At 56.4% G+C, this 27,364-nt stretch overlaps 1 protein-coding gene across 1 annotated transcript in view; it reads right to left on the bottom strand.

Annotated features, from left to right (window-relative positions):
* The window catches only part of SPTBN5 (spectrin beta, non-erythrocytic 5), a 52,450-nt gene extending 28,430 nt beyond the window's left edge, over positions 1-24,020 (bottom strand). Inside the window, 31 exon segments of the mRNA XM_061181455.1 lie at positions 251-467; positions 596-715; positions 824-987; positions 1,206-1,389; positions 2,449-2,663; positions 3,104-3,268; positions 3,736-3,823; positions 3,825-3,908; positions 4,690-4,824; positions 4,983-5,110; positions 5,262-5,502; positions 6,548-6,835; positions 7,112-7,351; positions 7,603-7,733; positions 10,161-10,192; positions 10,195-10,312; positions 11,018-11,218; positions 13,638-13,756; positions 13,759-13,849; positions 13,910-14,080; positions 14,169-14,322; positions 14,580-14,812; positions 14,926-14,953; positions 14,955-15,062; positions 16,444-17,075; positions 17,926-18,154; positions 18,695-18,852; positions 20,943-21,059; positions 23,380-23,547; positions 23,804-23,944; positions 23,946-24,020. Coding sequence (XP_061037438.1) covers positions 251-467; positions 596-715; positions 824-987; positions 1,206-1,389; positions 2,449-2,663; positions 3,104-3,268; positions 3,736-3,823; positions 3,825-3,908; positions 4,690-4,824; positions 4,983-5,110; positions 5,262-5,502; positions 6,548-6,835; positions 7,112-7,351; positions 7,603-7,733; positions 10,161-10,192; positions 10,195-10,312; positions 11,018-11,218; positions 13,638-13,756; positions 13,759-13,849; positions 13,910-14,080; positions 14,169-14,322; positions 14,580-14,812; positions 14,926-14,953; positions 14,955-15,062; positions 16,444-17,075; positions 17,926-18,154; positions 18,695-18,852; positions 20,943-21,059; positions 23,380-23,547; positions 23,804-23,944; positions 23,946-24,020 — 5,175 coding nt within the window.
* Positions 24,021-27,364: the final 3,344 nt, after the last annotated feature.

The raw sequence follows: 27,364 nt of genomic DNA, 5'->3' as shown, positions 1-27,364 counted from the left end.
GACAAAAGAAGGGGGATGGGCTCTTTGAAGGGGTGGTGTCTGAAGAAGGGGTGGGGAACTGGGGGTGAGCAGGGGGCCCTGCAGGATTTGGGTGGGGGTGGGGAAGGGGCTCACAGTCTTCAGGAAGAAAGAGCAGGGCTCTGTGCCTCCGAGAAGCAGGATGTGCCCTTTGGGCGTGTGACAGACCCCTTCCTCATGGCCCATCATCACCCCAGTCCAGACCATGTGGGAGATGCTCAGGACACATTACCTCGTGCTTCTTGATGAGCCTGACCGTGGCTGTCTCATCCCCGCCACAGTCCTGACTGCTCACCAGAGGCCACTTCTCCTCCACTCAGTCCTCCAGCTCTGATACGTCCAGGAAATACCATCCAAGGGGGGAAAACTGCGGTGGGGTGGCGATGGTGGTGTGCTGAATTGGGCGATTGGGATTGACATGTATACAGTGATGTGTATAAAATTGATGACTGATTAAAAAAAAAAAAAAAAGAACACTTGACATAAGATCAACCCTCTTACAAAGTTTATAAGTATACGATAAATTTTTTTGCCATTTGATTTAAAAAAAAAAAAAAAAAGAATGGTGCCAACTCACCTTGACGATCTCAGATGGGACCCGCCATCACCCCTTGGGGACATCACGCCACTGCTCTCCAGCAGGCAGCAAAAAGAGGTTTCTTTGCCCATGGGGACCCAGCAGCTCCGGGCCCAGAGTTCTCACCACTGACCCAGCTTCCTGAGAGTTCCAGGTCCCGCAGACCTCACTCGCAGAGGCTGCCCGACTTTGGCTACTTCCCCTGACCCCGTGCCCTCTGCATGCTACCGCGCCTCACAGGCCTGCTCCGGCTCCGCCCAGCGGCCTTCCAGCTTCTGGCACTGCTCCACGATGTGCTGGGCCTGGGGGCGCCCTGAGGCTGCAAGGCTGCGGCCGGAACCCAGCACCCGTCGCACCTGTCCCTGGTGGGCTTTCACCTCCGCGCGGAGCTCCTGCCACAGAACAGCACGAGGGGCTGTCGCCTCTGGGCTTCCCTTAGCCATGGGGTGCCCAGAACAGAGCCGTGGATGCGGCTCCAGGGCTCAGTCATGGCAAAACTTGCTGGCAGAGAAGGGCTGGGGGCAATCAGGCACCCTTGAGTAGCGGTGGAGGGCGTCTAGGGTCTGGGAAAGGGACATCAGGGATCCTGGGAGAAAATGAGGACCATTACCTCGTGCTTGCGGAGAAGACTGTGGGCACCATCCAAGTATTTATCGGAGCCAGCGCTGGGTGCAGGCGTATGCTCTGCCACCCAAGTGAGCTCCATGTCGCTCAGGTGGTGGAACTGGTACAGTTCAACGGAGGCCTGCAGCTGCAGTCGCCGGGCGGCCAGACATCCCTGAAGGGACTCGAACCTGGGTGGAGGGAGCACATGGGGGATGCTGGGGACAGGTGAGGGATCACGCTCAGTCCTTTTCTTGGCCCAGCCAGGGACCCACGAAGAAAGAGGTGGGGGTTAGGGAAGCCTCATCCGATGATGGGGAGGCAGCTGGAGAGGGCCCAGACCCCAGCTGAGACAGGCTGGGACCTGGGACCATTTGCTGCAGTGCTGGCACCTGGACAAACATCTCCTGGAGCAACAGAATACAAAGAAACTATAAGGGACTAAAAATAACTGCGTGCATGCCCCGTTGGGGCAAATTCTGGACAGAAGATATAAAAAGACCAAAAAAGCCCAACTGCCACTTCTGAAGAGCCAAAACAAGAGCAAAAACAGGGTGTCGGGGGCTTCCCTGGTGGCGCAGTGGTTGAGAATCTGCCTGCCAATGCAGGGGACACGGGTTCGAGCCCTGGTCTGGGAGGATCCCACATGCCGCGGAGCAACTAGGCCCGTGAGCCACAACTACTGAGCCTGCGTGTCTGGAGCCTGTGCTCCGCAACAAGAGAGGCCACGCTAGTGAGAGGCCCGCGCACCGTGATGAAGAGTGGCCCCCGCTTGCCGCAACTGGAGAAAGCCCTCGCACAGAAACTAAGACACAACACAGCCAAAAATAAATAAATAAATAAATAATAATTTAAAAACAAAAAAAACAGGGTGTCGGGACAGAAGTAGGGTACAGCTCATGCCCTTTGCACTCACCACCACCAGAGGGGTGGGCAAAACACCAAAGCCACCGCTCCAGCCCGAAAAGCTCGTCCCTACTGAGTGAGCAGGCAAACAAGGGAACCTGCTGTTTGTTCTCGCTCCCCGCCTGCTGCAGCAGGGGCCCCAGTAAAGCCTTGCTTGAATGTCTCGTCTGGCCTCTAGTCAATTTCTATTGACGGGAATGACTCTACTCATAAGGGAAGGAGGCTTGGACAACCTCAGGGCCTGTAGGTGCCACCCTGCTGGGCTCCCTGGGTGAAACCACACTCAGGTTCACATGGTGGCAATTACACGCAATGGAGTGGAGACGGAACGAGCAGGCGAGTACCTCTGGAGGTACTTCTGGGTCTCCTCCACGATGGTCTGGGTATTGACCACCTGGTGGGCCTGGGGAACGAGGGCAGCCATCTTGCTGGCCAGTGCCTGGCTCTCGGCCTCCAGCTGACGGTGCTGTCTCTGCAGCCCCCGGCTTGAGCCCGGGTCCTGCCCCATTTCTGCACTCTGCAGGGCCCCCTCTAGCTGCTCCATCTTCTCCTTGGCTTCCTGTGGAGGGACGCCGGGCGCTGCATTAGGCTCTCCACATACAGGCTGGCAAGTGGCCCTTCTTGGGCTCTAAGGCTGCAGTGCTAGTAGCATACCAAGTTCACCAATGGCCTTCTGGGGACCTCTCCCACTCCTAACCCGCACCTTCTCCCAGAGCCTCATGAACAGCCCAATCCCCTCACACTTCTTCCTCTCCGGGGGACTCAAGTTGTGCCGAGCACACATGGGTACACAGGACGCAATCCTGGATTGGCCAGTGGTGGGTAAAGCCAGGGTCAACAGGCCATAGGCCAGAGGCCGCCAAAGGCTGCAGGACTCCCCAGGGCCGCTCCAGAGTCAGCAGAACACCCCGACTCCTCCCCCTCCTTCCCGTCCTGTCTGTTCCCAGCCCAGCCCAGCTTCGGTCTCCCTCCTGTGTCCTGCCCCTCTCTTCAGCCAACCTGCAGCAGCCCCAGGAGCTGGTCCTGCTGCCGAGCCCGCCGGAGCTGCTTCCCATGTTCTGCCATTTGGCGGTTCAACTCTTCCCACTTGCTGCTCAGGCCCTGAAGCCCGGCCTGCGCGTCCTCCTGGGCACGGGGCCTGCTGCTCAACAGCTCTCTCCCAACCTGCAGTGGGCGTCTTGTTGAGCTGCCGGTACCAGGAGGGGCCGTGGCGGGCTGGGCCCAGGGGGCAGCAGTGGTGGTGGCTGGCTGCGAGCTGCATGCCACACGCCACAAGGGCTTGAGCTGTCTGCGTAGCCCTAAATCTGTGGGCAGAGGTGGGAGTGCTTTCCTCTGACGCCTGCGAACAGTATGGGGTGAGCAGGCACCGGATGGCTGGTGGGAGGGCTGCATTCAGGCAGAGGCGGCAGGCTGCCTCTTAGACCTGAGGGGAAGGGGTGACAGAAGCGTTCTGGGCTAGTTTGGGTGCCAAGACCAGGGGGTGCCTGCTGAGTGAAGGGGGAAACTGGGGGATCCTAATTCCATGGAGACAGGTTGATTCTTCCTTCAGTGACTGTGCTCCATGCAAATGTGCTGTGCAGCGGAAACGTGAAGCTGAGCAGGCCCTGCACCCTCTGTCCAGTGTCCCGCACCTGCTGCAGGCCCTCCACGTGCCCCTGGGTGGCCACCAGCTCACGCTCAGCTGTTTTGTTCCACCTGAGTTTCTGCAGGATGTTGCCAGGCTCGGGATGGCTCGTCTGCCAGCATCCGCCACTTCTCCTCCATCCACAGCATCACCTCTGCCACGTCCTGCTTCCATTCCTGCCCAGGAACCAGGGGAGAGTGGGTATCACAGAGTGGGGGTGAGGGCTGGTATGAGGACCTCTAGGGAAAGGGGTCTTAGGGCGCCCCGAGGGGAAGAGCAGGATGCAGAGCCAATCCCGGGGTGCAGGAGAGGTGGGGCCTGGGGTTACCGCTCCCAAGAATGGACAGGGAAACCAAGATGGGGAGAAAGATGTCTCAGGGAAAACAGCAGAAAGAGGCCTGGAGAATCAGGGTCTGGCTTCACGGTGCTCTGTGCCCAGATCACCGTGATCACCAGATCAGAGAAGCATCTGGCCGGGTCCCCACTGCTCCAGCCGCATCAGATCATGGACGGTCCTCTGTCTCCAAACAGGCTTAAGCTCCGGGAGGCCTGTGAACTAGCCCGGCTCTGAGCCCCGATCGTGGCAGAACAAATATCTGACAGAGTCAAGATCTGCAGCTGGAGCCCATGGCCCGTGCAAGAGCCTGGAGTGTGGCCAGAGGCCATGAGGGCGGGGAACAGCCGGCTGAGGGAGGGTGAGAGGGTTATTCAAGAGGCCAAGGCTTCGGGCCCAGCTCTGCCTTTGAGTAGTGTGGCCTGAGCCTCAGTTTTCCTCATCTGGAAAAATCGGAGCCATAATGCCTATCTCACAAGGGATGCTTGGAGGTCAATGACATAACATGTGGGAAAGTGCTCTGTAAACTAAAGTGCTCCACATAGCACACAGTTGTTAGTACAGCAGTGGACTCTTAAGCATCCCTCCCAGGGAGGCCTCATGCACCGGGGCCGGCCCCTCCCCTGGAGCTGGAGGGAAGCCAGCAGCTGCCGAACCCAGGCCGCACGCTCCTGGAGCCTGGTCCACTGTGCCTGGATGCGCGGCAGCTGCTCTCGGACCCGGGAGGGCAGGCAGAGTGGGGGAGGATATGGGGAGGCTCCACTCTGCCTGAGGCTCACCCCGAAGGTCGGACACACCGCAGCCCAGGGTGCACCCCACTGTCCCCCCCACTCCCCGTGCACTCTCCAAGCCTCAGGTCTGTGCAGGCTGAGAAAGAAACCTGGGCTCTGCAGGTACTGCCCAGTCAGGCCCAGGCTCACTTGTGTTGGCTCTGAGCCAGCTTCTTGCCACGTGCTCGCAGATCCTCTGCTCGAGGGCCCAGGGCATCCAGGAGCCGCTCAAACTCCTGGCGCCGCTGCAGCAGGCTCTGGGCCTCCCCCACGTCCTCCTGGAGATGCAGAGACTGGGGTCATGCCGGGAGGATGGGGGTCAGCACCATCTCACCCACCGCCGACCCAGTGGCCTCCCGCCCAGCCTGGCTTCTAAGCTCCTACTTCCTGGGGTAGGAGCATCCCAGCTGCACACCCCAAGCTCTATACCACGAGGCTGTCCAGCTGTAGGAAGGTCTCGTGGTTGGCACAGGTGGCAGTGAAAACATCCACTTCTCGACAAAACCTCTGCAACTTCAACCCCTCCTGCAGCCGCTGCTGTCTTTGCTCCCAGGCTGCCTTCAACTCCCTGCCTTGCTGGCCCAGGAGCCTCAGGATACTGGCTGCCTCTCAGGAGTCTGGGGAGTCCAAGGCTGCCATGGGCTGGCCCTGAGCCTTCAGCTGCTGCAGCCTGTCCAGGACGACAGGCAGAGGGTGAAACCCTGTCTGCTCCCCTTGGCAACCTTCCTCCCCTCTCACCTCCACGGATCATTCATCTTGGAGCTCTGATGTAAGGGTAACCAGAAGGGGTGTGAGGCTGGTGAGCCCAGGGGTCTGCTTGTCCTGTGGGACAGCTGTGCCCTGGGCCACTAGTGAGACACTGAATGTAACAAGCCCAGCCCAGTACTTGGGACTCACTAGTTCCCTTGCTCCCTGCATGTCACACCTTTGCTCCAGCTGGCCACGCTGATGACGATGCCCAGGCAAGTGGATGTGCTGGGGCAGCACACCCAGAAAAATCACTCAGACTGCCTACATGCCTGACTGGGCCCACCGCAAGCCTGGGTGGAGCCTGGAGCGATTAGGAAGGCACCCACCCCTCTCTGCCGGGTTCGCCCCCAGGGCTCACAGCTTGGGAACAGGCCACACCTTTGTGTGAATTAGGAAAAGGCTCCACTTCTCTGAGCTGATGCAGCCCAGAAGCGGGTAGTGGAGTCTAGTGAGCAGGGGATGGGCTGGATTTCAGTGCCCACTTGGCCACCCATCAGGCTCCTTCACGTGGGGCACAGCCTGCAGACTGTACCCACCCCTGTAGGAGGAGAGGAGGCATCACCATACTAAGGAGGTGGGTGTCTTATTCCCGGGGGGCGGGGGGCTGAGCCATTTCACTCCAGGGGTCCGTGGGGTCTGCATTACCCAGAATAGGTGGGGAGGCTTGACCACCTTGACAGAGCAATCTACCAGGCTCACCTGCATGGGGTATGGCCAGGCCTGGACTGGATAGAACGCTCCAGGAAGCTCAGACTCTGCCCTAGGTCTCTCCCCAAAGTATGCAAGATGCCTGACCAGTCCTTGCTTACACCCCGTCTTTGTAAATCTGCCTGAAGCACCATGCCGGACACCAGCCTGGGCCACTCCCCTGGGTGACTGGCCACTTCCTGCCTCTCCCTTTCCGGTACCCCGTCCCCACCGGCCGAGGCCAGCCTGAAGGGCGCCCCACCCGCCCCCATCCTGACCTCTCCAGCTTTAGGTGAATCTCCTCCAGCAGGTCTTGGTGCTCCGCCAGAAGCCGCTAGGCTGAGGCCACGTCCACCACCTCCTCTTCCTCGCTGTGCAGCTGAGCCCAGACACCGCCTGACCGCAGCAGCCGCCAGCTCCCCTGCAGGAAGCCCTGGTGGGCCTGTGCCTCGGCCTGGGCCCCGGACTGTTGGGTCACTTGCTCCTGCACTCGCTCCAGCAGCCCCTGAGGCGTCTCCACCTGACCCTGCAGGGACTGGCCCTCTGTGGGGCCCAGGTCCTCGACCCTGTGAGACAGGGCCCACCGCCTAGTCCGGGCCCCGCCCTGGGCCCAGTGCCTGGGCCTGTGCTCCCCAGGGCCAGTGGTGGCGACTCTGAACTGGCCCCTCACCCTCTACCTAGGGGCAGCAAGCACATGTGGCTCTCCCTTTCTCCATGAGCACGTTCTCATACTGTTCCCCAACCTGTGCCCTGCCCTTCGGACAGCACATCCTGCCTGTCCTCCCCACCTCAATTTCTGTCCTCTTCCTCATTCCAGAACCCTGCTCAGGCCTTCACGGTGCCGAACCCAGGCCGTACTCGCTAGCGGCCCTTTGCCTCTCTCCCGCGCCAGTATCTTCTGCTGGCTCACTTGACAGCGGTGGCTGTCCTCTAAGTGCCCCGGCTCCAGGGTTTCTAGCTGGAGTATCATGTCTTGCAACTGGACCCATGTGGTTCCACACTCCTGCAGAAAACTGCACACATGCATGGTGCACGCCAGCTGTGTTTCCTTCTCTTTCTTCAGGGCCTCCAGCTGCTCCCACCTGGACAGAGGGAGCAGGGCTGTCTCAGCGATGTCACGTCACAGGGACACCACCCCGTCCATCCTGGGGTCTTGGCCGGAGGCTCGCATGACAGAAGGTGCCAGGCTGGCCATCCCCACGCCCTCTCCTCTCTGCCTCTGACATGTCCAGTCTTTCTTCCTGGCATCTTGGGGGTCAGGTGAGCAGGCACTCAGGCCCGGGCACTGCATCCAGGCTGCCCCCCTCACCTTGCACTCCCTCCTCATACTCACCTCCAGCTCAGTTCCTCCTGCTGTCGCTGGATTTTGGGGAAATCTCCAGGACATCTCTGCTTCATCTGCTCAGTGGAGCTGCTAACCTCAGCCCAGAGGCCTCTTCCCACAGCCAGGGCAGTGAAGAATTTCTGGGGGAAAGAGATTCCAGGCCTTGAGGGGACTTTTCTCTTCCCACACCTCCCTTAAGACTAGGAATGACCCCAGATAGGGGCTGTTACAGAGATGTTTGAGCTGCATCCCTCTGGAAGGACAGGGATCTGTGTCCTTAAAGGGCTGGGAGGGCCCTTTAAAAATTCAAGACCAGGCATCCAAATTGGACAGGAAGAAGTAAAACTGTCACTATTTGCAGATGACATGATTTTACATACAGAAAATGCAAAAGACTCCACCAAAAAACTCTTAGAACTAATAAATGAATTCAGTAAAGTAGTATACAAAATCAATATACAGAAATTTGTTGACTTTCTATACACTAATAATGAACTATCAGAAAGAGAAATTAAAACAGTCCCATTTACAATTACAACAAAAAGAATAAAATACCTAGGAATAAATTTAACCAAGGAGGCAAAAGATTCGTACACTGAAAACTATAAGACACTGATGAAAAAAATTGAAGAAGATACAAATAAATGGAAAGATATTTTGTGTGCATAGATTGGAAGACTAAAATTTGTATGGAACAACAAAAGATCTCAAATAGCCAAAGCAATCTTGAGAAAGAACAAAGCTGGAGGTATCATGTACCTTGATTTCAAACTATATTACAAAGGCATAGTAATCAAAACAGTCTGGTACTGGCATAAAAACAGACACATAGCTCAATGGAGCAGATAGAGAGCCCAGAAATAAACCCATGCATACATGGTCAATTAATTTATGACAAAGGAGCCAAGACTATACAATGGGGAAAGGACAGTCTCTTCATAAATGGTGTTGGGAAAATTGGACAGCCACCTGCAAAAGAATGAAACTGGAACATTATCTTACACTACACACAAAAATTAACACAAAATGGATTAAAGTCTTGAATGTAAGACCTGAAATCATAAAACTCCTAGAAGAAAACATAGTGGGGTAAGCTCCATGACATCAGTCAGATGATGATTTTTTGGATTTGACACCAAAAGCAAAGCAACAGAAGCAAAATAAACAAGTGGTACTACATCAGACTAAAAAGTTTCTGCCTAGCAAAGGGAACCATCAACAAAATGAAAAGGCAACCTATGGAATGGGAGAAAATATTTGTGAATCATATATCTGATAAGGGGTTAATATCCAAAATATATAAAGAACTCACACAACCCAACTGCAAAAAAAAAAAATTATAATAATAATATAATTTAAAACTGGGCAGAGGCTCTGAATAGACATTTTTCCAAAGAAGACATACAGATGGCCAAGAGCTACATGAAAAGATGCTCAATATCACCATCATAAGGGAAATACAAATTAAAACCACAATGAAATATCACCTCATACCTGTTAGAATAGGTATTATCAAAAAGACAAGAAATAACAAGTGTTGGCGAGGATGTGGAGAAAAGGGAACCCTTGTGCATTGTTGGTGTGAATGTAAATTGGTGCAACCACTATGAAAAATAGTATGGAGGTTCCTCAAAAAATTAAAAATAGAACTACCATATGATCCAGCAATTCCACTTCTGGGTATTTATCTGAAGAAAATGAAAATACTAACTCAAAAATATATATGCTCCCCTATCTTCATTGCAGCATTATTTATAATAGCCAAGATTATGGAAACAACCTAAGTGTCCATCAGTGGATGAATGAACAAAGAAAATGTGATACACACACGTGCGTGTGCATGCATGTGCGCGCTTGCACTGGAATACTATTAAGCCATAAAAAAAGAATGAAATCTTGCCATTCAGGACTATGTGGATGGACCTTGACAGCATTATGCTAAGTGAAATAAGTCAGATGGAGAAAGACAAATACCATATGATCTTACTTATATGTGGGATCTAAAAAAAAAAAAAACAACAGGCTCAGAGATTCAGAGAACACATTGGTGGTTGCCAAAGGGGAGGAGTAACGAATGGGTGAAATGGGTGAAGGGAGTCGAAAGGTACAAACTTCCAGTTATAAAATAAAAAGTCATGGAGATGTAATGTACAGCATGGCAACTATAGTTAATAATACTAGATTGCATATTTGAAAGTTGCTAAGAGAATAAGTCTTAAAAGTTCTCATCACTAGAAAAATAATTCTGTAACTATGTAGGTATGGTGATGGTTGTTACCTAGATTTATTGTTGTAGGCATTTTGCAATAATATACAAACATCTAATTATTACGTTGTACACCTGAAATAATATAGTGTTGTATGCCAATTAGACCTCAATTTAAAAACATTCAAGGCCAGCTCCCTCCCTCCCTCCCTCCTCCCAGACAGGACCATGGCTAACATGGAGCACTGAGAGTGGATAAGGGGGAGGCAGAAGCATGGTGAGGAGGGAGCAGGGCAGGAATAAAGAGGGGCAGCAGGGCCAAGCAGCTAAGACCCCCCAACCGGCTCCAAGGGGACTGTACCTCATACTTGAGCTGCATGACCTCCAAGTTGTGGCCTGGGGCGGCAGTGTTCGGAACAGCCCTGTCTGGTTTGCCAGCCAGGACTGCAGCTCCCCACAGGAGCCACAGAAGCCAAACAGGGCCACCACCTCCTCCAGCCGGGCCCTGCGGTGCTGAGGAGAGGCCGGCCCAGAGGCTGGGGTGAGGGTCAGTGCCCGCCACGGGGCGCTCAGAGCAGGTCCCCCATCACCTCCCAACCAGCAGAGCCCAGGGCCAGGGCCAGAAATGGTCCCTGTCCCACAGCTGGGCTCTGTGCCCTCTGTCAGAGGTGGCACAGGGTAGAGGGCCCCGGCAGAATGTGTGCTTTTGCTCTTGTCCTACTCATGTCCTTTGGCTCTTAGGTACAATCCACGCTTCTCCCATGGGACCTGACCCCGCTCCCGGGCCCCCTCCTCTCTGGGCTCTCCTCTAGCCGCTCCTGGGCCTCACCGCTGTGCTCCAGGCACCCTGGCCCTCATTCCTCCATTGGGCCTCTTTCCTGCCTTTGCACAGGTCCTGCCTAGAACGCTCCTCCCTGCCATCTCCCCCTGCCCTCCCCCTGGCTCACCTGCTCTCAGCTTCTCATTGTTCAAGTCTCTGCCTAAATGTCTTTCCCTCAGCGACGCCTTCCCTGACTCCCCGTCCTGACCTGGGCTCCCCTCTCACGCTCCCATCACACCCGCGTCTATCTAATGACTTGTTTCACATCTTCTCTGCCATGACGTAAGATCCCCAAGGTCAGGGAGCAAGTCCAGTCACTGTTCTGTCCCTGGGCTCATGGCTCAGGGTCTACCACCGAGTGGGTGCTCTGTGAACGTTTCTTGAACAAGGAGCGTTACCTCTGCCAGGGTCCGCAGGCCCTCATAGTCCTGGCTCAAGTGGTCCTGTGTCTGGAGGATGGTGTTGGGGTCAAAGTCAGGGTCAGGCTCATCTGGGAGGGCCATCTTCTGGGTGCCCTGGGGGCCAGAGTAGCAGGAAACCTCACGCGGGGCCCCTGGGTTTCTTGGGCCTTCTTTCGGAGAGCTCAGGGCAGACACCACCTGTGCAGACAGGACAGAGGCCAGCATGTCCGGAGGGGGCTCCCCGCAAGCAGCAGAAGGCTAGGCTGGGTAGGGCCAGCGGTTGTACCTGGGATTCTTGTTCCATGATGTAGCTGATGGGCACCTGGCCGGGCAGCACCCCCAGTCCTTCAGCTCCCAGGTGTCGGGGCTCATCTGGTGCAGGGGCTGCCGGTTCTCTCCCGGGAGCTGGGTGCAGTGGGTCCCTGTGGGAGCACAGGTTCTGAGGGCTATGCTGGTCCTGCTCCTCTTCTTCACCCAGGAGCTGGCCAGTGGGGATGGGCGGGGGATTATTTATTACTCAGCCCTGTGCCAGGAGCCCTGGGGGCGAGAAGAGGATGAGGGTCAGAGCTTCCTGTTCAGGGCCTTACGATCTTCTCAGGCTTGCAAGCCCACAGACCTAGAGCTGACGGGACACCTCCCGGGACTGTGCACAGATAAGCAGAATGTGCATTGTGTGAAATGAATACTATGGGTGTCCAGGGTGGAATAATGGCCAGAACAGTCTGGGGCTGTTGGGAAAGATTTCATGGACAAGGTGGGCCTCAGTGGGCCTGGCTGGGGGAGTAGGATTTGCAGAGGGGGAGGCAGAGTGGCTCTGGCGGTAGGAGATGGGGCAGAGAGGGGTGGGGGAAGCACAGGCTGGCCCTCCCGATGGGGGTGGACGAGCAGCTGGTCTCTGTCCCTCTGTGCCTCTGGCCCTGGGCAAGGGTAAGACACAGCCATGGCAGCCAGGCTGAAGAAAAGGAATAGGCACAGAGAAAGACTGGAAAGGGGAAGAAAACAAAGGAAGACTCAGAATTTCGAGCAGCTTCACATCTTCCTTTCTGCTGAGCCCAAAATGGCCTCTTCTTAACTTCCTCCCTTCGGTTTTCAGATGCCCCCGAGAGCCACACAGAATAAATTTGTGATGCTCTGTTAAGGTTCCTACACGGGGTTTTGGTCTTATACCTCTGTAGATGAAGCTCATCTGGACCAGAGGGCAGGGGTACTGGCTGCCCGGCAGTGCTAAAATTTGGGTCCCATCCTGAGGTCTCCCAGTCGCATCTCCATCAACTCTGCTCCAGCCTTCAGGGGGCTCCCTCCGTATGGAGGAGGGAAGGCTCTGCTTAGCTGCCAAAGTTGTTCCCCACCCCCAGGAGAGGGGGCATTTCTGTATCAACCACCCCCATTGGGCAAAGCAAGGGTCTGGAAATGCCAGCGACTAGGACTAACCTCTCTATCAATGCCAGGGCTGGCTGGGCAGTAGAGGACACAAAAGAAGGATAAGGCACCTCCTATTCATTCAGTTAAACAATTAGCTCAGACTGGTGAAGGAGGCCACACAGAACAGGAGGAAGGCAATACCAAAAGCAGTGTGTGTTAATATAACTAAGTGCTGGAGTTAAACATCATAGCCACACAGGGAGGGATGGGGTGGAAACAGCCCTGCACCAGGAGTTGGGAGGCCTCTCCAGCAGGCGTGAGGGCAGTAATTTGGCCTCTGTGAACCTTGGTTTCCTCATCTGTAGAGGAAACCAGACAACTGCTAACACACTGTGGATCTATTTTCAAAAATTGTGAATTATGTGGTCCAGGGAATAAATGCAAAGGAAAAGAGATAGCTCGACCTCGGCTAGGTTAGAACCATAGACTTTTCAGACCTGGTTAGTCTGGTCCTGGTGGTCAGGACCAGAACCCCAGTCAGCTACCGACTACTCCACCAGGCCCCCTCCCAAGATACGAGGACCTGAGCTGGAGCTCTGCAGGTGCATGGGACATGGCTGGGCAGAGAGAGGGCATCTGGGAAATGGAACTTCCTTGGGATGAGGGTAGAGGGACCAAATGTGAGTGCAGGGTCTGAAGGCTGTGATTTACGCATCTTGAGCTACATGTATGGCTTCTTGAAAGACAATTGCAAGCCCTCATAGGGTGGACCGAACTGCCCACCAGGTAGGTATGTGTTTCTTTTAAAACTGGAGGCTCAGTGAACTGAGGGAGGGGGTTCAGAAAGCAGTCTGGTGTAGTGATTAGGCCACCCAAAACCTAAAAAGGCCAAGTCAGGAGAGAGAGCCAAATAGGGCTGAAGGCTGAAGGGTCACCTTAGGCCTGGTGGTGAAAGTAAAGGGACACTCCTGGAGGAAACTGATCAGTGCCTGGGAACTGGCGGGCGAAGTGAGCAATGCCAAACTACACTTCGATGGCCTCCAACCGTGAGCAGACAGGACTCCACTGTGGGCGGGTCGACAGGGGAGATGATGTGAGGAGGGGTGGGCACCTCCAAGCCCAGGAGAAGGCCAGGTCAGGGGCCACAAATGCCCTCCCATTTCCACCCTTTGTGTGACCATGGGAGAGCGGGCACAGCACGCACATGTGATGTCGGAGGCCCGTGGGTCTGGGTCCCTGCCCGGTCGGTCCCCGCGCACCAGGAGCGACGACGCCCGGGCTGCGGCCGCCCCGCGGGCTCGTCCAATCGCCGCAGCTCGGCCCCAAAGGCGCGCACTGCGCGCTCCAGCCGCAGGTGGCGCCACAGCAGGGCATAGCGGCTGCCTGGTCCTGCCCAAAGGACGTGCTCTCCAGCGCTGACCGCCGCTCCCGGAGCTACAAGGCTGCCTCCGCCACGTCGGCGAAGTACTGAGGAGGGCAGGCTGGGCACGGGCCGACCCCGCACTCCCCGCCCGGCCGCCCAGCTACCTGCTGGACGAGCAGGGCCGCCTGCAGCCGCGCGCCCCGCCGCCCGGGCCCAGAGCCTCTGCCGCGCGCCCTGCACCGCCGTGATCGGGGCCCGCGTGCACCCAGGTCGCGTCCCCTCCGCACGAGATCAGTGCACACGGCCTGGTGGCGGCGGAGCTCGTTTTCTAGGGCCTGGCAGATAGCAGAGCAGGAAGCTGGGCGAGGGGAAGGGCGGGAAGGCAGGGAGAGGGGAACCGGCAGGGCGCAGGGTAGTGGGCACCTCGTGTTGCTGCAGGGCCGCAGCGATCTGGCTGAGATCCGGGCCCAGGGCCGCATCCTCCACCAGCTGTCCCCGCTCCCTCAGCCAGGCTTCCTCCTCCTCACAGTTGTGCAGGAGCTCTGCCCGCTGCAGGGTCTGCTCCAGCAAGGCCCGCCTGAGGGACAGCAAGGGCCACAGAGGGGCTCGGGGAGTGAGGGGGCTTGGGGAGGGGGTTCCCCAGGAGGCCCAGACACTCCCCCTTAGACAAGAGTTTTCCTTTTCCTGGATGACTCAACAGAGGAGACAGAGGCCTTGGGGATGAGGGTCAGTGTAGAGGAAGTTGCCAGGCAGCACTGTTTTAAGCTGGGCAGGGGGTAATTTGGGTTACAGAAAAGTTCTGGAGAGGGTAGGGGAGTTCAGGTGAGCTCTTACCGGGACCTGGCAAGAGACACCAGGCTCTGGTGGAGCTGGGCCAGCACCCTGGCCTTGGCCTGCAGCACTTCCACACTAGTGCCCAGGGAAGAATCCAGCTTCATTGTCTGGTGGGCAGGATGGCTCACGTGGGTGCCATGGGCCGAGATCTGGGCCTCCAGCAGGTCATGCCCCTGAAGCAGCTCCACTACCTCTGCCAGCTGCTGCCCACAGGCCATGGAGATGGCCAGCACCTGGCCAGGGACAGACAAGTGGTCATTAAAGTCCCAGAGTGCTGGGTCCCCGTGAACGCCAGGGCTGGCGCATCCTGCTGTGTTTCCCAGGGATCTGCTGGTCCAGGGCCCACCTGCAGCTGGCTGAGCTGGTTGGAGGCAGTCTACTTCCTGCAGCAGGCTCAGCACAGCCTGCATGCCTGCCATCTGCTTCCTCTGCCCTTGGAGCCGCGGAAGGAGCCGCTCCCAGCACTGAGTGATCTCCAACTGCCTGAGGGATATGAGAATAAGGGTGGTACCCACTGGGCTGGGGTAGGGAAGCTACCTTGGGGTCCACAGTTGCAGGGTGGGGATTGGCTGTCCTGGAGGAGCCTGAGTACCGTGGCTGGAGCTGTGAGCATCCATCCAGTTGGGGCAGTGTCCCCGCCTTTTAGACACAGGCAGAGAAGCTGGAAGGAGGGCTTGGGAGGTTCAGGCCTTCACAGACCCCCAAGCCTTCTTTCCAGTCCTCATCTCAGGTGATAGCAACTCTATCCTTCCAGGTGCCCTGGCCAAAACCTTGATAACTCACTTTCTCACACCCCACATCTGATCTGTGTGCAGATCCTGTTGGATTCAAAATATATGCAGGATCCCACCAATTTCTCATCACCTTCACTGCTTCTCTGGTCTGGATTATTATTATCTCCTTCTGACTTTGCCCTTTCAGTCTATTCCTGACATGGCATCCAGAGTGATCACTGTAAAACAAAAGTTAGATTGTGTCACTCCTCTGCTCAAGCCCTGTCATGAGTGCTTATCTTTTGCTGAGTAAAAACCAAGTCTTTACTGTGTCCTGCAGGGCCCAGCAGGATCTCTGCCACCACCTCTCGCCTCCATACCTCCCTGACCTCAACTACCACTTGTTCACTTGGCCAACACTGGCTTCTGTGCTGTTTTTCAAATATGCCAGGCATGTGCCCACCTTGGGACACTGCACTAGTAGAGTCTGTCCTCATATCTGTATGGCTTCTCTCTTCTTGCTGGTCTTTGCTCAAAAGTAAACCTCCTCTGACCACCCAATATAATTCCCTCCCCCCACCTTGGCACCTCATATTCCCCTATTCTGCTTTATTATTTTTTAAAATCACTATCTCACATACTGTATATTTTTTCTGTTTTCCTTAGTAGTATGTAAGCTCTATGAAGGGAGGGATTTTTGTTTGTCCTCTTCACTGCTAAATCTCTAACACCTAGAATAGTACTTGGGACATAGTAGATACTCAATAAACGTTTAGTGAATGAATTAATAAGAGGCTATCTAGAAAGAACAGTGCTTTACCAAAAGGGATCAATTACGGATGGTGGAATTTCAGACATCAGTGGGAGCTAGATCTTTATATTTTTATTTATTTATTTATTTAGGCCGTGCCTCGCGACTGGTGGGATCTCAGTTCCCTGACCAGGGATCGAACCTGGGCCCCGGCAGTGAAAGCGCTGAGTCCTAACCACTGGATTGCCAGGGAATTCCCAGGAGTTAGATCTTTTTAAAGGGAGCCCCAAACCCATAAATCATCCCTGCCTCTGTGTCCAGGAATGGGCTGTGTAAAGATAGGGGCACGGTAGGAAGGCCCTAGCCTATTTTGAAGACCGTTCATGTGCCTGGGGCTCACCTGCAGGCCACCTCTGCCCAGCCATGGTAGTGCTCCTGATGGAGGATGTCTGCAATCTCGGCCAGGGCCTGGAAGCGCCCCTCCTGGGGCAGGATGCTGGCCTCCAGCATGCGCAGCCTCTGGGTGGCTGCTTCCACTGTGGCCGGGCTGGCCGGCGGGGCTGCGGCCCGGTCCAGCACCTGCTCTGTGTCTGTCAGAAAGCTCTCCTGGAGGGCCGCCTTACGCTGGAAGCGCCGGGCCAGGGTTTCCAACCTCTCTAGTTGCAGGAACCTCTGCTGTAGGGCCTGGCTCCACGAGGCCTCTGCCTGCGCCAGGCCTGCCCAACTCTGGGACAGCTCTGCAGGGCCCAGGCCCTCGTGCGGCAGGAAGTGCCTGCGATTCTGGGCTCGGAGTGCCATCTGCAGCCGGAAGAGCAGGGCCTCCGTGGCCCCTCGCTGCTGCAGCCTCGGTGGCTTCTCCTGGGTGCGGAAGGAGGCAAAGGCCACCAGCAGCTGGCACATGCCTGGCAGGGTGTCTGGGAAATCCCGGGCCTCCAGCTGCACCGGCTTCTCTGCGATCCACCACAGGAGGTTGGCCACCAGCTGTTCGCACTGGGTCTGCAGAGCCTCTGTCTCCTGGAGCTGAAGCAGGATCTGGCAGAGGGCACGGGAGAGGGTCAGGGCGGCACCTGGGGGCAGGCCCTGGAATCCAGGCCCTGGAGGCCCTCCCCTTTTGGGTGCTGAGTGCCAGCTAGGCTTGCCCAGGTGGGCAGTAGCTCCTGCCCTCAGCTGAGGACACACTAAAGTGGGGTTCCTCCCAGCCCCCAGAGAAGCGGGTCTGCTGCCATTCTACACTCAGACCTGGGAGTGTGGGGCCCCGTCCTGCCTTCCTCTATCTTATTTTACTCCATATGGCCTCAACTCTGGGGGGGCTGTTCTTTTTCTGAGCCTTCTTTCCCTTCCCTGAGGCCGCCACACCCCTAAAGCAGCTCAGAGCCCTTGGCCTGGATCATCTCCCCCATGCCCGGCTGAGACACCAACCCTGAGAACAGGCCTCCCAAGCCTCAGCCTCTGCCATCGTGCCCAGAGGGTAAGAGAGCCCCCAGAAACATGGACTCAGCCCAGCAGAGCTGCGCTGTGCTTGTCCTTGCAGAGTCCAGCTCTCTGAGCCTTTTAATCCCATTAGGAGCTTAACAACCTAAGAGCAGAGGGGGAGGGGGAGGGGCAGGAAGGGGCACCACCCACCTGGCTTTCCTGTGTGCCAGGCACTGTGCTTATGCTCCCTTGCACACTCATAGCAGCCTTCTATTACCCAGAATTAATTATCTATTGCCCAGGAATCATCATCTCCATTTTACAGACGGAGTGCAGTAAAGTTAGGTGACACAGCCAAGGCCACACAGCGAGGAAGGGGCAGAGACAGCCTTCAAACTCAGGTGTGTCTGACTCCGGAGCCCATGTTCACCCCACCTCTCCTCGATGCCACCTTCCGTTTGTTACCAACCTTCGCGAGTCTCCTCTGGACAGTCTGCCCCTGGTGCAGGTGGGAGAAGTGGTGGTACTAGAAGGAGACGTGAGTCATGATGGAGCGCTCATCGGGCTGTAGGGCCACCACGTCCTCGGGGTCCAGCAGCTGAGCGATGCCCAGCTCCTGCTCAGCCACGCGGAAAGCACAGTGGAGGTCGTGCCGTGGGCGGTTGGGACGCAGGGAGCCGTAGTGAAGCAGATCTGGCCTGGGCAGAGAGCAGGCAGGGCTCTTTACCAGAGTCAATGACTGCTTGGCTTTAAGTGGACTTGTTAAAAAGGCAAACCAGCTCCTATTGGTCATTCATACCTTGCAGTGCATTAGTTTTCCCCTGATGATTATCTGAGACCCCGGCTGAAGGAATAGGGCTGGGAGAGGAGAGGATTAATTTTGCTCAGGGGTCAGGCTCCTGGGTAGGGGAGGAAGCTCCAAAAGGTCAGGTGCTTGCCAGGGAGAGGACAGAAAAGAGAATCAGGGGCACAGAGAGTGGAGGAAGGCAGGGTCAAAGGCAAACCTGGCCAATTCTGTGGAAGGGGGTAGGGGTATCACAGACAGGGGCCTCAGCTGTTAGCTGTCTTTATCTCTGTGCCCAGCGTGGGAGCCAGAGGGACATGGGAGGATGGGTGGGTTGAAGACCCAAGTCCTGAAGCAGTTGGCTCAGCGGGTAGAGGCCTCCCAGAAGGAAGCCAAGGGCTGCCTCAGGCCAGGCCAGGGTCCGGAGGCGCTGGGGCCCCTCCCTCATGCACACCTGTGGGCATGGATGAGGGCACGGAAGCCGAGCCCATCACTCCAGCTGCGGGAGAAGTCAGTGATGTTGGCGTTGGCGTAGCTGGCCGTCTTCTGCTGGCACCAGAGCAGCAGAGCCTCCTTGGCAGACAGCAGGGCTGTGCTGGCCCCAAACTCCTCCTGGAAGGACAAGGCAGCAGGTCACCATGCAGGGACAGGTGGGGTGGGGCAGCAGAGCCCGCAGGCCGTGGGAGAGGCAGGCTGGGCACGCTGTGATCCTGCTCTCCCACCTGGAGCATCTGACTGTACTCGCTTTCACTCGTGCTGGGGAGGGAATGGAGGTGCGAGAGAAAGATTGTCCTTACAAAGAAGTGGAGTGCTTGAAATCGGTCACCTCTGAGCAGCTGGCTTTGAGTCGCGATTGGTGACAACAGCAGCAGTAAGTCCCGTTTCTCCAGCCTTTCTGATGGGCCAGGCACTGTGCTAACCTACCCTGGGCTGCACAGAATTGAGTCTGGGCTTCATTAGACCGGCTCCTGGTCAACACGGGTTTTCTGCCAACCAGGCACCAGCCTGCACACGTGGCTCTCCACCCAGTACAGCCCTCCCAGGTAGGCGCTATTAGTAGTTACATTCTAAGGATGGCACATGAGGTGCAGTAAGAGAGATCAGGAAGCTGCCCTGGGTTCCCCAGCTGATAGGGAAGGGTCTCTCTTGACCCAGAAACATCTGACAGAGCCCATCTCTGACATGGGGAGCCCACCTGTCTGCCCCCACAATGCCTCATGAGACGGCTTCTTCAGACTGGGAAATGACCATCTATACCTGGTTTCAGTCTCCTGGATAATTTCCTTTATTCTGCTACTCTAGGCTTCCACCTACCCCCACTCCCGTCCCCATCCCTCTTCCACTCGGTGCTCCTTTCCCTTCTCCTTCCTGGCTCCACTTCTTTCCCTGCCTTCCATTCCTCGTCCCTGTCCTGCCCTCAGTGGTCCTCCCCTTCCATCCACTCCCTCCCTCGCCCCTCACACCCCAGAGTCCCCATCTCCTTTTCCCTTGACTCTTCCTCTCCTTTCCTCCCCTCTACCAACTCCTGTTTATAAACTCAGAATGTCAAAGCACAGCAGGCTGCACTTCCTTCCCTGCCCTTTGGGCCCCGGAGCTTGGGTAGGAAGGACAAGTGAGCAGCAGCGCAGGGGAGGGGAGGGGGAAAGAGCTTCAGGGCCTGGAGCTGGGCTCTGCCACAGCCAGGCCAGGGCCAGATATCCTGAGTGGCTGGGCTAGGCTAGCAGACATGAACCAGGAGAGATTCTGGGGTGAGCATGTGCGGGTGTGAGGTCAGCCTGGTCCCAGACATGTCCGGGTTTTGCAGGGAGCAGAGCCTGAGCTGGCGGCGGACAAGAGAGCCAGTTGGCTGGTTGGTGGCCGGTCAGGGGATGATGTGGACTTGCTGCTCCCAAGGGAAAGGGTGGCAGGGGCACCTGGAACTGGCCTTGGGGGCAGGGGAGGGGAGTGTGGCTTCCTGGAAGGGCTTGAGGTCAGTTAGAAATTCATCCATCCATTCATTCGCCACATACATGCTAGGCTCTGGGGATGTAGCCGGGCAAGGCCGCTGCTCTCCTGGGGCTAACAGTCCCCTCATGAGTGTAAAGGATCCTCCTGGATTTGAGCCAGATCTCTGGCTTCTTTTCATTAGGATTTTATTCTCCAGGTTTGCTTTCCTAACCTACTAGAATCAAGTTTTAGACGGGGTTTTAGAAACCATGAAACTATGAAAATTGATAAATATAAGGACTTTATGTGTCTACTCTTTCTGATCCAGTTGTGGGAAAACAAGAGGTAGAATGGAGGAAGATGGGGGACCATCTCTTTGGTTTTCAGGATCCCGGGGATTTGGAAACCTCCAGGGCTGGGGCTCCCTCTATATGTTTAATTTCCCCCAACAATACATTAAGGGGTAATGAAAGTTACAGGATTTCAATGCCCTGTAACAAATTGGGGGTGAAAGATGGGTGGTGGGCAGGTACCTTGACCCGCTCACTAGTGAATGACTCGTCCCAGATCAGGCTTGAAGCCTCTGAATCTAGTTCTCGCTTCAGCGTATTACAGTCTCTCTGACATTCTGAATTCTTTGCCCGTGGTTGAAGAGTGAATAGTAGTCGTGTGGATGCCAAGGATCCGTTGTGGGGATCCTAACAGTTGGGTGCAACTGCTCTGTCCCCAGGGCCCTGAGGCGAGGCCAGGGCTGGGCACTGGGGGCTGAGACATACCCTGTCCAGGGAGATGTGGGAAAACTGGAAACACAGAATGATGACTCACATGAGTCCCAGGATGCGCGTCTGGTCTCCATCCATGATGTTCTCTGGCTCAATGAGGGGTACTGGCACCTGTGGGCAAAGTTGACTGGGCTCAGCTGCAAAGCCCATATACCAGAGAAGACTCATAGTAACCAAATGTCCAGGGGGCTGGAGGGTGGATGGGAGGGTTCTGGAGTCTGTCCTGCCCTAGGAAACCCCCAGGGGAGAAGCAGGCAGGCACAAGGCCAGGCAAGTAAAGCCTTTCTAAGTGGTTGGGGCTTTGCTCCCAAGCCCCCTTAGGTAAAGTCCCAACATGGTGAACTGGGCTGGACCACAGGAGCAGGAGGTCTCCCCATGCATGGGCTACAGGTAAACCCAGGCCAGGATCAGTGGTTCAGCTATGGAGGTTGAAAAGAAGAGTCGTAAAAGTCAATGTATGAGCTCAATAGACAGCATCGACTGTCTGCCTCCACCTCCCAGGGCATCTGGGGATCTCCAGTGAGTGCTTGGGTCCCTGGCTCACCCTTGAATCTCAGCCTTCTTCATCAGTGTTCCATCTCCTGTTAAACATTCAGATTCCCAAGCTCTACCCAATCAGACTCTCTTGGACCAGGGCCCAGGAATTTGTATTTGGACAAACACCTCGGTGGTTCTTATGTGCACTAAAGTTGAGAACCTGCTGACCTAGATTTTGCCACTTGGACAGGGAGGGTTGAATCAAGGAGGGAAAGGAACAGAATAAACATGAAAGTCGCATGTGTCTTGGGCCCCTTCGCCCTCTGGCTCCATCCTCCTCTTCTGGACCCCACGGCTCCAACACCCATGGGATTCTTGCAGTTTCCTGAGGTTCTAAGCTCAGGCCTTGGGGCTTTTGTACTGGCTATCCCTGCTGTCTGAAAATATTATTCCCCCAGAGAGTCCCATGGCTATTTCCTTCTCTTCCTTTAAGTCTTTACTCAAATGCTACTCTCTCAATGAGGGCTACTCTGGCCACCTTTTAAAAAATCTTCCCGATTTTGTGTTTAGTGACGTCATGGTAGGGGTATGAAGGCCTCGGAAATCAGCAAATACTACAAACCAGGGATTTTATCTGCCCCCTTCCCCTCAACTCCCCAGCCCAGATAGCTGGTTGTTAAACATTTACCAGCATATTGCTGATCTGGGTTCAAATAAACTGTCTCCCCTGAAACTGTAGGGCCCCTATGCTCAGGTCTGGGCTTTGTGACATGCAGTACCCAGCACAGGGCAAGGGCTCCAGAAATGAGTGCATCCCACATTCTGCTACTTATTAACTGTGTGCTGGGGGCCATAGTTTGACCATAGCTGCCTCATATATATAGTGGAGACAAGGCTGTCACCTTCATAGGCTTACGTATCAGTGACATGCTGTGTCTCTAAGCTTGAGGGGAGCTGCATAGCCTCTGACAAGGGCTGCGGGGCTTGCATCCTCCCCAGGTTCCCAAGAGGAGGTGGCTGGCTCACAGGCCATTGTCCCTGGGACCAAGTAGGGCCTGGCATTGTGTGGCCGGCAGCTTTCCACTCTTCTGTGCACCCAGGGACTGCAGTGCTCCTGTCTGCTGCTTTGGCTTCTCACCTTCCTGGCCTCCCTTCAGCACGCCAGGCTTGCAGGGGGGCTGGCTGTGACCTCCATTCCAGGACTTAGGCTCAGCCCAGCCAGTTCCACCTGTGACTTCTTAGCCACCAGGGGCAGCCACCTCGTGCTTTAGTACCTGAAGCCAGGAGCCCTTGGGCCTCCCAATTCCTGCTTCTCAATATAAATGACCCCTGCACAGCCCCCTGACACTGGCCACGAGGGTTCCTTTGTGTCCCTGGAGCTCTTGTCTCCTTTTAGAGACTATTTCTTTGGCCTGTCCCTTTCTCTCAGGGTCCCTCCTGTTTGTTTAGGTCCCTCCCTGCTGTCTGGTCCAGCTTCTCCAAGGTAGCCCTGCATCTCCTCCCTCCACTGCCTGGCTCAGTGTCCGAGGCTCTTCCCCTGTGTCTGACCTTCCCTCACCCCTAGGGCCCCCTATCCAGGATCTGCTGGCCAGTTGACTGTGGGTCTGCCTGGTAAATAATTTCCTTATTTATAAAAAGAGAAGGTTAAGAGTGCACTGAATCTTTCAGCTTAGACTCCACAATCTCTCATTACAGTCAATGGCATATTCCATTTCCACCCACTGGGGACAATGGCTGTTCCACTTCAGCCAGTGGGTGTTCTCTAAACTGGGAGAACTGTGCAAGGAAGGGCTTTGCTTCCTGGACCTCTGTATCGCAGCTGCTCCTCCCGGATCCCGGCTCCAGATCCTCTGCTCTGCCCTGTGGCCGGCCCAGGAAAGATGATCTAGTCATCCAGCCTGTCCCCGCTGCCCACCCCAGCACCACGCCCAGAAGCCCTCTCCCCAGTGCCCACCTTGGCCCTGAGGAAGGCCAGAGCTCGGCTGCTGTTCTCTAGGAAGTGTATGCGCATGTGGTCCCGGTTGGGGGGTAGCAGGACCTCCCCCGAGATGAGCTCCAGCAGCCGCAGCAGGTGGGTGCCATCAGCCAGCTCTGTGTACAGGTTCTGGATCTTGATGCCCACCTGGGCATGGAGCAGGCATGGGAGGGGATGGAGTAGGCACAGGGTCAGCCTAACCTCACCTGTCTGCCCCATTCCTGGACCTGGGTTATGCAGCCCAGGGCATGCCTTGAGGAAGGAGCATTGGCCTCAGCTGTGCTTTGGGGTCGAAAGAAGTGGCCTCAGCCAGATGACCTCATAGTCGGTCCCCAGGGTCCACTGGCCAGGGAGCTAGGGGGACAGTAGAGATGGGCTATGGGGCACGCCCAACTACACTCACCCGGCCGTGCTGGAAGATATTGTTGATCTGCTTGGTGAAAGTCTTCTCTTGCATCTGTATGTGCTATGCCTGCAGCTTGCGAATGTGACCCATCTTATACGCAGGGTCCATGGTGGGACTGGACTGGGAGAGCGGTCCAAGGCTCTGCCACTGGCCTCCTGCTTCACGTGCCTGTAGCCCCAAGGAACTGCTGGGGCTTGTGGGGCTGACCAGCCATCAGGCCTGGAGCTCTCTGGGGATGAGGGGCCACTGGACATTTCCTAAGTTGGGGATGTTGGGGGCATGGAGGTTGGGGGAGGACTGTGGATACTGATGACTCCCCGGGAGAGGGGGCCCCTCCCTGCCAGACTGTCCCCACATTTGGTGGGTGGTTGCGGCTTGGAACCTAGCCAGGTAAGGTCTGGTCCTTCTGGCTGGTGTCCTGAGCTTGAATGGCCTAGGGCCCCTTTTGTCCCATCCCACCTTCTAAATTCTTCTTCTAGAACTCCTGCTGCCAGAGGTTCCTCCTGGGCTACAGCATTGGCTGCTGCTCCTTGGGACGAAAAGGGCAGGTGGAAGGAAAACGGGAAACTACTTACCTTGGTGATGTGCAGGCCCTGGGAGGAGACCTGGCTGGACGGTCGGAGATGGCAGATAGGAGGGGCTGGGCGGGAAGGGAGAGACATCAGGAGAGGCTGAGGCTGGAGCTGGGGCCGCTCCATGGCCCTCCTCTTGGGCCAGCGGGGCAGGGGTGACAGCACACAGCCGGCATTGTTCTCTCACCTGCCGCAGGGCGGGCGTGGCCCAGACCGGGAGGGGGCGGCTCAAGAATGCTCCAGATCAGTTGGTCCAGGGTCTCCTCCTTCATCATCCCCCGCTGCAAATGCCTTCAGCATCAGGTGGGGGTCCTGGCTCCCAAGATGCAGAGGCCCATGGGATGGTCTCCAGTCGGCTCCAGGTGGGAGCACCATGGGGGTGCTGCAGTCCAGGTACAAGGTGCCGCAGGGCAGAGCCTCTGGTCAGAGCTTCTGCACCCACTTCCGGCAGGCTGGGGCTGCCCTTCTGCACCCCTGCAGAGCCTCTCCGTGAGCACCCACAGGGGCGGGGATGGGAGCGAGCCCGCTGGGCCATGGCCCTCGCATCCTCTCCTGGGGGACGCACCACAGACACACCACAGACTCGGACCAGGGCTGGGCTTTCCAGGCCCTGACGGAAATGCACCCAACCCAGCCCAGGGCTGCAGGGCGGTACTCCCTCAGGCCTGGGGCCACTTTCTGAAGGGGGCTCCCCCTGAGAAGGGGTAACCCGCCAAGTCCGTGGGAACGACAGAGCCTCCTCCAGAGTTGGAGACACGGTGTTCACTCTTTGGGACCCCAGTGAGGCACCAGCACCTGTGCTCCCTCGGCACTGGCTGGGCCTGAGGCTCAGAGGTGGGGGCTGTAGGGGAGCCCCTCCCCTCCCCTCCCCTCCCTCCCCTCTCCCTCCCCTCCCTCCCCCTCCCTCTCCTCCCTCCCCCTCCCTCCCTCTCCCTCCCCCTCCCTCCCTCTCCCTCCCCTCCCTCCTTCCCTGCAACCTTGGACTGCATGCCAGAAGGAGAGCGAGTTCTAATTCAGGTGGCTTCACAGAACAGTCTGGTTACAGACACCGGGCTGGGCTGTGTGTCTGGGTTCATCCACCCAGCAGCCCCGGCACCACTTCAGGGAGGCGTCCCTGACAGGCCAGGCCGGTGAGAGGAGCAGTGGCCACAGCCTGCCCTTGACAGCTGGGCAGGACCCATCACACCTGAACCCCAGCCTGTGGCTGGGAGCGAGGAGCATGCTGCTCTTGAGTGGGGGCATCTCCCCTGTATCCGACGGGAGCCTCCACCCCTGCTGTCCTCTCCCTGTGGGGTCCCTCCTGCCACTGACTGGCTTCCTGGCACTAGGGATGAACCTGAGCTGCTTCCTTGCTCCAGCCCCAGGTCCAGTCAGGTACCAATGGCTGTTGCTGCTGTGCCCCCCAGCGAGCGCTCCACAGTGCACCCACCCCCCACCCGGTTACTCCCACTGACCCTGCAGGTCCTTGTCACTGTCCCCAGCTCATCACCCTGCCTGCACGTCAGCTGATGCCCAGCCCAATGTGCCTCCCCAGAGCAAGACTCCCCATTGCCTGGTCGGGACCAGAGGTTTCCTGCCCAAATCTGAACATCAGTGGTTCTCTCAGCTTAGAATGAGAATGCCCCTCTACTCCCCACCGTCCACATTCTCCAATCATATCAGCCCCAGTTAAAATCCTGCTCCTTCTAGAAGTCCCCCTTCCTCCCACCTCTGTAAGCTTGTTTCACCTCCTGTTAAGAGCCTTGGCCCAGGGCATCCCATGTGATGTGACCACCAGAGGACAGGATGGAGCTGCGTGACACTTTGTACACAGATCTCAACAGAGGTGGTTGTATTTGAGGTTGTTGACCAGGGCTACGGAACTGCTCTTCTTTCTCCCTAGTTCAACTGCAGTAAAGCCACTGCACATGCTGCCAGGATCAGCTCCTCTTGTGCCTTGACTGATAGCAGCCCCTGTTGAAATGAGAATCCCTGCTGGTCAGTACAGTTCTGGAATATTTGTGTTGCAAGTAACTGAAATTTCAAGTCAAATGGCTTTAAATGATATAAAGGGAATGTACTGGTCCACATAACTGAAAAGTCTGGCAGGAGGAGGACTTCAGGTAAGGTTTGATCCAGCAGCTCAAATGATGCCACCACAGGTGTGGATTCCCTTAGTCTTTCTCAATGCCTTCTTCATCTTCACGCTCCACAGGGTGGTTGCTGTCAGCCTAACCTCACTTCTCTGCTTCCAGCACCTCTGGGCACTTCTCTCAATGCTATTTATATTGTTGCATCAATAGGCTCACTTCTTCGCACTGCATGGTTCAGAAAAGAGAGAACATCTCTCCCAAGAGTTGGAACAGAAGTCTGAGGGGCCTGGCTCTCATAGACACATGTCCATTCCTGAACAATTTCTGTGACCAGGCAGATGAAATACTCTAATTGGCTCAAGACAATCAGGACCCACCCTGGAAAGAAGGGGTGGGGTCTATCTCCCCAAACCTCATGCCTCAGATTGAGGGTGGGGAAGTGGAGAGTGGCCTGCAAAGGAAATTCCAGGTCTGGATCACCAAAAGGGTAGATGGCTGCAAGTGTGAAAACTCCAGATGTCTACTATGGGTGGTCCAGACCTGTGAGGCATGGCAAGAGGCAGGAGCATTGCCAGCCAGCCAGGGGCTGCACCCTAGCACCACTGCACCCTCAGGTGCTCGGGCCTGCCTCAGCGCCGGACAGAGGCCGTCTCCTGTGAGTGCTCAGTGATGCCCTGTCCTCAGCCTCAGAAGGATCTCCTCCATGGTCCCCTCCATTCTTGGTTTCCAGTCACTCTCAGTTGGGGTGTGAGCCTCCCTTGGGGCCTGGTCCCAGACCTGGTCTCTGCCCACAGTGGATGGAGCTGCTTTCCTGCTGAAGAAGCCCGAGTCTACCACCCAGGGAAGATGCAGGAAGAGTCAGGGGTCACAGGGATGGCGTGCAAAGGGGCACACCCTCCCCTGAACTCCTCTGC

This window comes from Eubalaena glacialis, chromosome 2 (assembly GCF_028564815.1).
Source record: "Eubalaena glacialis isolate mEubGla1 chromosome 2, mEubGla1.1.hap2.+ XY, whole genome shotgun sequence".
NCBI lineage: Eukaryota > Metazoa > Chordata > Mammalia > Artiodactyla > Balaenidae > Eubalaena > Eubalaena glacialis.
Note: the sequence above shows the minus strand (reverse complement) of the source record. Positions and strands in the feature narration are given on the sequence as shown.